The sequence below is a fragment of the Phoxinus phoxinus genome (assembly GCF_949152265.1).
Source record: "Phoxinus phoxinus genome assembly, chromosome: 17".
Classification (NCBI taxonomy): domain Eukaryota; kingdom Metazoa; phylum Chordata; class Actinopteri; order Cypriniformes; family Leuciscidae; genus Phoxinus; species Phoxinus phoxinus.
Window position 1 is genome coordinate 13,650,175 of NC_136892.1, and position 9,916 is coordinate 13,660,090.

General features: G+C 38.3%; 1 protein-coding gene across 1 annotated transcript; it reads left to right on the plus strand.

Annotated features, from left to right (window-relative positions):
* Positions 1-4,568: 4,568 nt before the first annotated feature.
* LOC306984515 (olfactory receptor 8G17-like) lies at positions 4,569-5,516 on the plus strand (the record flags this gene model as incomplete). The annotated part of the gene is made up of 1 exon (XM_079585958.1): positions 4,569-5,516. The coding sequence occupies exon 1, from the start codon at positions 4,575-4,577 to the stop codon at positions 5,514-5,516; it is 942 nt and encodes a 313-aa protein (XP_079442084.1). The 5' UTR covers positions 4,569-4,574.
* Positions 5,517-9,916: the final 4,400 nt, after the last annotated feature.

Genomic DNA, 9,916 nt, shown 5'->3' on the forward strand with positions numbered 1-9,916 from the left:
TTTATTATGTGATTAAATGGTTATACATTGGTATCAGCACTCAATGTCAAGTCAGTAACTTCCCTTTAAGAATACATACAAAGTTGTGTCAGTGGGTCTTTAGAAAGTTCTTTATAACCAAGTACTTTACTTCTTAGTATTTAGTTCTTTAAATCAGTGTCCTCACATGGCAAGGTGTTACAATATATTTATTACAGTAAAGGATCTATGTTTATAACCTAAATTGTACTGAACATAATTTATTGTACATTGTTTTTATTTAGAAAATCTACAGAATAAATAGTTAAAAGGAAGTTTCTTAATTGAGTATGTATCATTATCCCATCTCAGAAAAATGCTAAAGGAATAGTCAAGCTTAATAAATCTGGCATAAGTTTTATGACTTGGAACGTAAAAGGCATGAATAATGTAAAGAGAAAGAGAAATAGGATTTTATCTAATTTACATCAGTTAAATATACAGTTATGGTCAGAATGATTGGTACCCCTGGTAAATATGATCAAAAGATTGCTGTAAATAAATAAATGTGCATTGTTTATCCTTTTGATCTTTCATTCAAAAAATGAGCACAAATCTAACCTTTTATTGAACTAAAAGAATTGAAAGTGGGTAAAACAAATGATTATCAGTTTAAAGTAAAAGTTGGACTCGATATAGTGTTCCTTACAGCTTACCAAAGATACAGTGATCCATGGATATTGAAATGCAGCAGGATTCATGAATGAAAATGTATATGTGCCTGATTTCGACGCCGTGGAAATACATAAAGCAAAATTTGCCTGTGAACGCTTTTTATAAATACAATATAGGTAGGTCTAAATACGGGTGATCACTCATAATGTTATATATATATCATATTGTCCAGCCCTAAAACTTGTATAGTTTGTTGTCAGAGTTTATTAAAAAACATACGATTTATGCTTAATAAGCCGACAACGCACGCGGTCATGTAAACGCGGAAACCCGTTTTCTTTTATTGGAGTAAGGTAAAAAACAGCTTAAGCATAAACTGGTAGACAGGTTTTTTGCCTCTTACTCCGATTTATTGAGGTGCGCATGTGTGAAATGTGACAGAAACGCATCCTTAGGGCAGAATTAAACACATCCAGACAGAGTGAGCGTTTTGCAGGAAAGGAAGAAGGAAATAGGCTATATCACAAATGCAGATTCTTTCATGACCCAGAAAATGATAAAAAATGTCCTCTCATCTCGTGCAGCAGAAGTAGAAGTGGTTCAGTCAAAACGCTGCATCTTTTACTGCATAAGAAGATATAGGAGCTGTAAGTTTCCCGCTGACATGTTGCAAGCTTTATTTAATATCACAACCGACATAACAAATGTGAGTCAGATACGCAAATAATTGTTTTGTCGTCACACAGGGGCATGGCCTGATTTATTAATAAAGTCATGAAAACACTCCATGGTTTACTTGTGTTGTCGTTGTCACTGGTTTGCATGTTAACAGGGAAAATGTCTCAGGTTACGTATGTAACCCTGGTTCTCTGAAAAGGGAATGAGACACTGCGTTAAGACGCTGTGTGAACGCCCCTGCGTGATTGCGTCGTTGTTACGATCTGCGTCTCTGTTTCTTCTTTGTTTTGTCCCTCCCTTGTCTGTCGTGGCGTCGCTCTATCTTTTTGAGCGTGTGTGCGCTCTCTCTATCTCTCTAGGTGGACGCACCTTTTCGTGATTTGACTGATGTAGCTGACTAATATAAATGCCAACGAGGAGGAGAAAGAAGTGTCGACAGATCTTGTGGGCTAGCCAGCAAACAATTGTCTTTTGAATTGTATCTTTGTGTGTTTTTTGTTAGTCGTTGTCCGTGCTGTTAAATTTTGTTCAATGGAACTTCAAATAATAACCGAGTCCCAAATAGACGCCTGTCTCTTTTACACGCGTGGTGTGGCTACAGGTTTGGATAAATAAAGACCGGTCTCAAATAGAGGCCGGGACTGTTTTTTTGTTTAGTTTTTAGTGTAGTATTTAATCTTCTAAAACCTGTCAGATTGTCTGTTTAAGCCAGTTCTATGGTGCAGATTGCGCACGCAAGAGAGCCCTGCTCATTTGGGTGGGAGCTGTTTGCGCAAGCAAGGCAGGCAGAGAGAGTTAGCGCCGTGTCGCGTCTATGACAACTCGAGGTATCGCACACCGCACGAGAAGCGCCGCGCCGCATCTATGACAACTCGCGTCATCGCACACCGGACGAGAAGCGCCGCACCGTGTCTACGACAACTCGAGGTATCGCACACCAGACGAGAAGCGCCGCGCCGTGTCTATGACAACTCGAGGTATCGCACACCGGACGAGAAGCGCCGCGCCGTGTCTATGACAACTCGAGGTATCGCACACCGGACGCGCACTTTGTCAGTTTATGGCCAGCAATATGTTTATGTTTAAGGACATTATGGAATTAAGATCATGCATGATTGTAGCCTACTGTACAATTAAATACAATCGTTGCTTAGTCTGCACTGCAGTCTGAATTCACTTTATCTCAGAGCGTCCGTTAACTGAATTGAGAATATCATCTGAAAATCCGATAGCATCAGCATTTTTCATTCAACCAGCTGATTTGTGTAAATGAATGTAAAACTAAGTGTATATTGCAGCACAGGGTGAAGTCTCAACACTAAATTAAAGGCCTGTCTCATATAGACGCCTGTCTCAAATACAAGCCGGTGCAGTTCGGCGATTTGGGAAAATAAAAGCCTGGGCTATTATTTGAAGTTTTACGGTAGTCTCTCATTTCTCTGGGGTTAATATTTGTATAAGAGGTCGTAACAGTCGTGAAGCATAATCAGTCCAATGGTGAGACGAGACGTCATAGGTGGGTGACTTCATAGACCAGGAAACTCTAAAGCACACATTGAAAACCGACTGCGCTAGCTTCTGATAGGCCGAAGCAAGTCAATCACAGGCATGCAGGGAGTATGGCAGGGCGACACAGCATCTCGTTCCTCGTTTACTGTCCTTTACTAGTTTGAGTTTGAGTCACTTGCGCTGTGGCTTTGAAAAGCAAAACGCGCCAAACATCTCATTTCATAACATCTAAGGAATATATATATATATATATATATATATATATATATATATATATATATATATATATATATATATATATATATATATATATATATGAATTTAACCCAATTTTAAAAATCTAAAATTGTATTCCCAGAAGTGTGCAGCCCTTTAGGTTATCTTGATATCAGCATGTTCACAGTTATTGTTGTTGTTGTTTTTACAGGGAACAGATGCCACTGATGGAGTCCTGCTGACTTAAACCATGAACATGAAAACATGGTAAAATGAAAAATCAAACAACATGGAAATGACAGGTATGTACTAAGTTTCAGGAATAGCACAAAGGTGTGATCAGATCAGATCACACCTACCTCGCATACAGCTTTCTTACACAAAACGTGTCTTACAAATTTTAAATCAATATATTGTTTTATCCTAATGAGTATGCAGGATGATTTTCACATAGTTTTGAAGAAAATATTCTAGGCTACGTGATACAATTGTCAAAAGTCTTGTGAAGAAATAATCAGTATGGGTTTCATGACCTTATTTCAATTTATTAATTATTTTCACAAACCACGCATAAACGGCATTATCTCAAAACTACAAACTGTCCCATACATGCTGCTGACATATTATTGTAGCAGAGTTTTTTCTGAATACAGTGTAATAAGACTTTAGCCATGAAAATGTCACAAGTAACAGAAATAAGCTCAAATGTCAGAGCATGTCAGAACACCTCCAGGACTCAGAAAACACCTCAGACCCCAGAGGGTTAATCTGTCTACCGCACCCAGAAATACACGGGCTAGACGTCTTTAAAAAGAAGTGCCGCATGCAAGCTCTTTTGCGAGAGAAAAAAACTCAGCAGCTGTGTTGAAGCGCCCGGTTAGAAACACACATTTTCATTATGAATACCCTTGCATTATAAATGCATGCTTCATAGAAAGTGTTGCCAAAAAACACGACCCCTGCCGGTAACTAGAGCAAGGGCCATTTCAGCATAACAATATCATTACAGTTTCAGTGGCTGTGTTCATGGCAACCAGTTGGTCATGCCATTCCCCTCTTGGTTGATGACAGTGTCACATTGAACCGCATATTTAAAGGCAAAGGCTCGTAAGTATTCTTCAGAAAAAAGTAAGTCATACTCATGTAACCCGAAATACTGATAGAATTGACTGCTAATTAATTGGTTAACTTGACAACTTGAAGCAGTCTGTAAAAATAAACAACTATTGGTATTACTTTATAGCAACAACAGACTGCATGTTCTTTGATTTTAAATTTACTATGTAGTGATTGTGTTGATTGATTGTGTTAATTAAGGGGTGGTCATTTAATATAGACCATGAAAACTGATAAGACAGCAAGTAGTATGATTTGCAAATAATATATAGAGTTACATATATAAATATGTTATAATTAGAATTGACTATTTACAACAACATATTTTTTTTGTATAATCATCATTGTACAGTGTAGCAATTTTATGCTATTATTGATGATGACAGGTCTGTGTGATGTTGTTTGCAGGTTTTGAGCAGCCAATGGACAACCTGACATTCACAAACAGCATTCTCCTCGTGGAGGGACTGAAAGTTACACCTCAGTCTTCCTATCCTATTTTCATCCTGATTCTGTTGGTTTATATATTCGCAATGGGATGTAACATTGGACTTATAATCCTGATCTCGACTGAGAAGAATCTACATCATCCTATGCATTTTCTGTTCTGTAACCTTCCAGTGAATGATATACTAGGGACCTCTGTTATGTTGCCACGCTTATTGCAGGACATTTTAAGGGAAGCCTCAGAGCGTTACATTACATATGTGGAGTGTGTTATTCAAGCTTATTTTGTGCACATATTTGCAGCAGCAAGCCATTATGTGCTGATGATCATGGCCTTTGACAGATATGTGGCTATATGTAATCCATTGCGATACACGACTATAATGACCAATAAAATGGTTATAAAACTATCAGCATCAGCCTGGGGGCTGTCAGTATTCATGGTATCTATTATGTTAGGTCTCACTATACGCCTGTCTCGCTGCAGATCTAAAATTGAAAACCCTTTCTGTGACAATGCCTCACTGTTTAAACTGTCCTGTGAAAATGTGGCCATAAATAATGTGTTTGGAATAATTTATACTGTAATTGTCTTTACCTTCTCACTTGGGTCAGTGTTTATAACATATACCAAGATTGCCACTGTATGCATAACCAGCAAAAGCAAAGCTCTCAACAGCAAAGCCATAAAAACATGTAGTACTCATATAGCTGTTTATATAATCATGTTTGTTTCTTGTGCCACTATGGTTTTTCTCCATCGTTTTCCAGAATATTCTGACAGCAGGAAACTAGCTAGTATAATGTTTCACATTGTACCACCAGGACTAAATCCTTTAGTATATGGCCTACAAACCAAAGAAATAAGACAAAAGTTTGTAAAGTTTTGGTACAGAAATAAAGTTAATCTAAAGTAAATTAATTATAAAGAAAAAAAATGCAATTTTCTCTGGATGAAAATAAGAATATCAATAATATTGTAAAAGTGCTACTGTGAAAATGATTTAGCCCATACTTTTTCTCCACAAAATAATATTGATCAATAATCATGAACACCCACCCATATCATGAAAGATGATCTGAGCCAAATTTGGTGAAGATATTACGAATGTTGCAGAAAGACACATTGTGAACTATTTTTGTCGTTGATGAAACATGTTCTGTTAAAATGAGTTTTTGTCTGCTTCATATCTGTAAAACCAGCTTGAGTAGATTGAACTGATGATTGTTTTTGATAATGCAAAACAACAAATTGTGTGTTTGATATGGAATAGTTTTCATCAGCACTCAGCATAAAGGAGAGCAGAATGAAAATCACTCGCGGCTCTTGACCAAATAGCTTTTGTAGCTTATTTAGTTCATACAATGAAGAGTATGCAGTTTTTTGTTTTAAATTTGATCACTTTATTCTGTTTATTATTTCTTACTTGAATAGGCTACACATATCTGAACAAAATTAAAGCACTATTTAATTTGCTTCTTTGTTCTATTGTGTTTACTTGTCTTATTGCCTGTAATGTTACTTAATTTATTGCTTATTGTTTACTTGTTTGTGTAATTGTGTGTGTGTTTCAGGATTTTTTTTTGTGCTGAACTACATTCAAGGTGCTCATGATGAAAATAGTATGCATGCTTGTTATGATAATTATGGTAATCTGCAAACAGTGCAAAAAGTTGGGCATTCTAAGGTGTTTTTTAAAGAGGCCCCGTTATGCAAAATTTCCTTTTTGTTTTTGAACATATTTATGTTATTAGTGTACAAAACCACCCTATTGTGGTAAAAATCCATCCACTCCATTTGTTATTTTACCCATAAATCTGAATCAGTGGCTGTGTCCGAAATCACCTCCTATACCCTCATTCACTATCTCCTACATTAGTCCACTAATATAGTTCACTTGAGGCAGTGAATTAGGACACTGAGTGTGTAGTGCATAGTTTGTGTTTGCTGTTTAATAATGATTTGAAACTTAGAAAAACTGTAGTAAGATGAAAATATTTATCTTGAACTCTGTCATGGAAACTATATATAAACCTTAATTAAGCAATTTAATAATCAATTAAAAGGAATGTATACCTGTATGATATTACACTGTAGCCACATTGGACCAGCGTGAAATGGATGAATGGATGATTCAGCTGTGAGAGCCATCTTCTGGACTTTCACAGTGCATTATGGGTATTCTCCGTTAAGCACATAGACATAAATAGTGTCTATCGGTTGTACAGCCGTCATTGTGGTGCATTGTGGGATTGAATTAGGGATTGCACTCGATAACGTCCACAATGGTTTCAACACCTCTGCAAATGGCTGTCACCTCAAATAGTGCCCTATTTAGGGTATGGTGGCAATTTCGGACACAGCCAGTGTTTCCAAAAATGAGCCATTTAGGAATGTACTCCAACCTTGGAACAGGCCCCGCACACGACTGGCGACGGAACCTGCCCTATTTAGCTTAGCTTCTCCCCTGAGTGAGCTGTAATAATATTAATAATTCGTTACATTTATATAGCGCTTTTTCTGAGACCTCAAAGCGCTTTACATAGAAGGGGGGAATCTCCTCAATCAGCACCAATGCAGCATCCACTTGGATGATGCAACGGCAGCCATATTGCGCCCACCACACACCAGCTTACTGGTGGAGAGGAGACCGTGATGAAGCCAATCCGTGTATGGGGATGATTAGGATGCCATGATGGACAGTGGCCAATGGGCATATTTTATTTAATTTTATGGGATTTTATTGACCACAGAGAGTTAGGACCTCGGTTTAACGTCTCATCCGAAAGACTCTTTGGCAGTATAGTGTCCCCGTCACTATACTGGGGTGTTAGGACCCACACAGACCGCAGGGTGAGCACTCCCTGCTGGCCTCACTAACACCTCTTCCAGCAGCAACCTGGATTTCCCAGGAGTCTCCCATCCAGGTACTAACCATGCTCAGCCCTGCTTAGCATCAGTGGGCAACCAGTCTTGGGCTACAGGGTGATATGGCTGCTGGCTACACTGCTGTACACAGTCCGCCAGAGTTATATCACTCAGGACAGAGCACACAGGACAGACCACCAAGCACTGACCACATTATTGGCCACCAGAGGAATGAACAGAGCAGGAATGAGGATAGCTCGCTGGTCGGCCAGACTGCTCTACTACAATTTCAACTACAATCTGGAGTACAGACCAAGTAAATAAATGTTTTTTGCTGATAGTTTATCACACTTACAGCTACCTGATTCAGATGCTGGCCAGGGAGAGGAACTAAGCCTGGTCACAGTGATTTCAAAGGACCTTTCAAGAGACATTCCTATGAAGTAACTCCTCGAGGCGTGCAAATCTTGTCCAGATTTGTCAAAGCTGCATCCCCAAATCACACAAGGCTGGCCTAAAACACAGAAACAAATGGATCCAACGTTCATGGCATACTTTCAGATCAGTCATGAAGTAGCTGTGGATGATAAATATTTTATGAGAGGACAGAGATTGGTTTTGCCAGTTGCTTTGCATTCTAAATTCACTCACTTGGCACACAAAGGACACCAGGGAATGGTACAAACTAAACAATGACTAAGAGAAGTGTACTGGTGGCCTTGAATGGACTATGATGTGCATTCAATTATTGCTTCTTGTTCCGCCTGTAAGTCCACTGACAAAATCCAGGGACGTGCCCAGTCCCATTACAGCCAGCTGACCTGCCAGGCGGTCCACACATGATTGTCTCTTTGCTATTACGCTGGTGGATTATTACCGCAAGTGGTCGGCCAGTTTACAGCATTCGCTGATTTCCTGGCTGAAAGAGGAATAAAACACATTTGTTGCAGTGTTTACTGGCCCCAAGCGAGTGGTGCTGTGGATAGATGAAATCATGTTTTAAATGACTGTATCCAAGTAGCTGGAATGCAACAACTTTCCTGGAAATAAGTGGTATCAGATTTCCCCCTAAATTACAGAGCTACATCACATGCAACCACAGGAGTATTACCATTTTAACTGTTAAAAGGGAGGAAGATGCTTACAAAGTTAAACACGCTGTCAGCCACTACAGCTCATGGAGAGGAAGTGACAATGGTGAAGGGGGTGGATTCTGCAATCTATTGCCGCTTTAATATATTTCCTTTTGAGTAATTTGTAATAAGTGATTTATAATCAAGGTATTAATCAATATTTATCCTTCTGTAACGGAGGCCAGCTAGTAAGAGCTGTGAAGGTAAACCTCACTCCCCTGATCTCAAGAGGCGCTTTACCAATAGACACTGGAGACTACGGTTTTTAGCCTCCTTGTTAGAGTGCCCGCCTCCCACGCCGGAGACCCAGATTCGAGGCCCACACGGAACGGGTGAGTAGGACCTGAGGGGTTTCTGTGGCAGGACGAGGCCAAGTATTGTTCAAGTATTGTTAACTGTAACCACTGTTGTTAAGCGTCATGTTCATGTTCATGTTTATGTTTTTGAGTTCATGCCACTTCATGCTTTTATTTTATGTTTAAATTTCCAAACAGGGCTCAGCAAATACAAAGCGTTCTATTGCTAAATTAATATAATTTAAAACGAAAACTGTCATTACTCATCCTAATGTCATTCCAAACCTGTTTGATTTTCTTTCCTCTGTTGAACAAAAAAAAAAAAAAAAATTTTTTTTTTAAACAATGCTGTAAACCAAATATAATTAAAGCTCACTGATGTCCACTAAACATTTATCCTAATATTCTTTTATGTTTCACAGAATAAACGCATACAGTTTTGGAATGACATGAATACATTATAACGCATACATCATACAGTGTAATATGCATTACATGCATACAGTGACTATGATCATGACATCAGGGGCTATAAATCAGTGTTCCCCTGTGGGATGATGACAACATCACAGAACTGTTAAACAAAATAAAAGCTAAGGGGCATGTAAACAGTTTTTCACTTAACATCTAGTAACTTGACTGTCATCTTTCTTGATAATAACAGGGTGTTGAGTAAGTATTGTTTTATTAGACAACTAAATAATCCAATGCATAACTTTGTAGCAAAAAACAGCTTCCAGGTTCTTTGATTTTTCAATTTACTATGTGATGATACACGAGTTGTTCATGCTGATGCTGTGCTTCACTATGAAAATGTTCAGATAACAAGATGTGCATTTGTGAACCATTTGGAATATATGCATTTAACATACTATTAAACAATCATAAATTTATCGAAACAGTGAATGCAGAGTGGAATGCAGCAGTATCAGACGAAATGTTATTAATGACAATGACAAGTTTTTTTGTTACTCTATTGGTAAGGTACTCTATAGATATAAGATTCTGCAGGGCAGCCA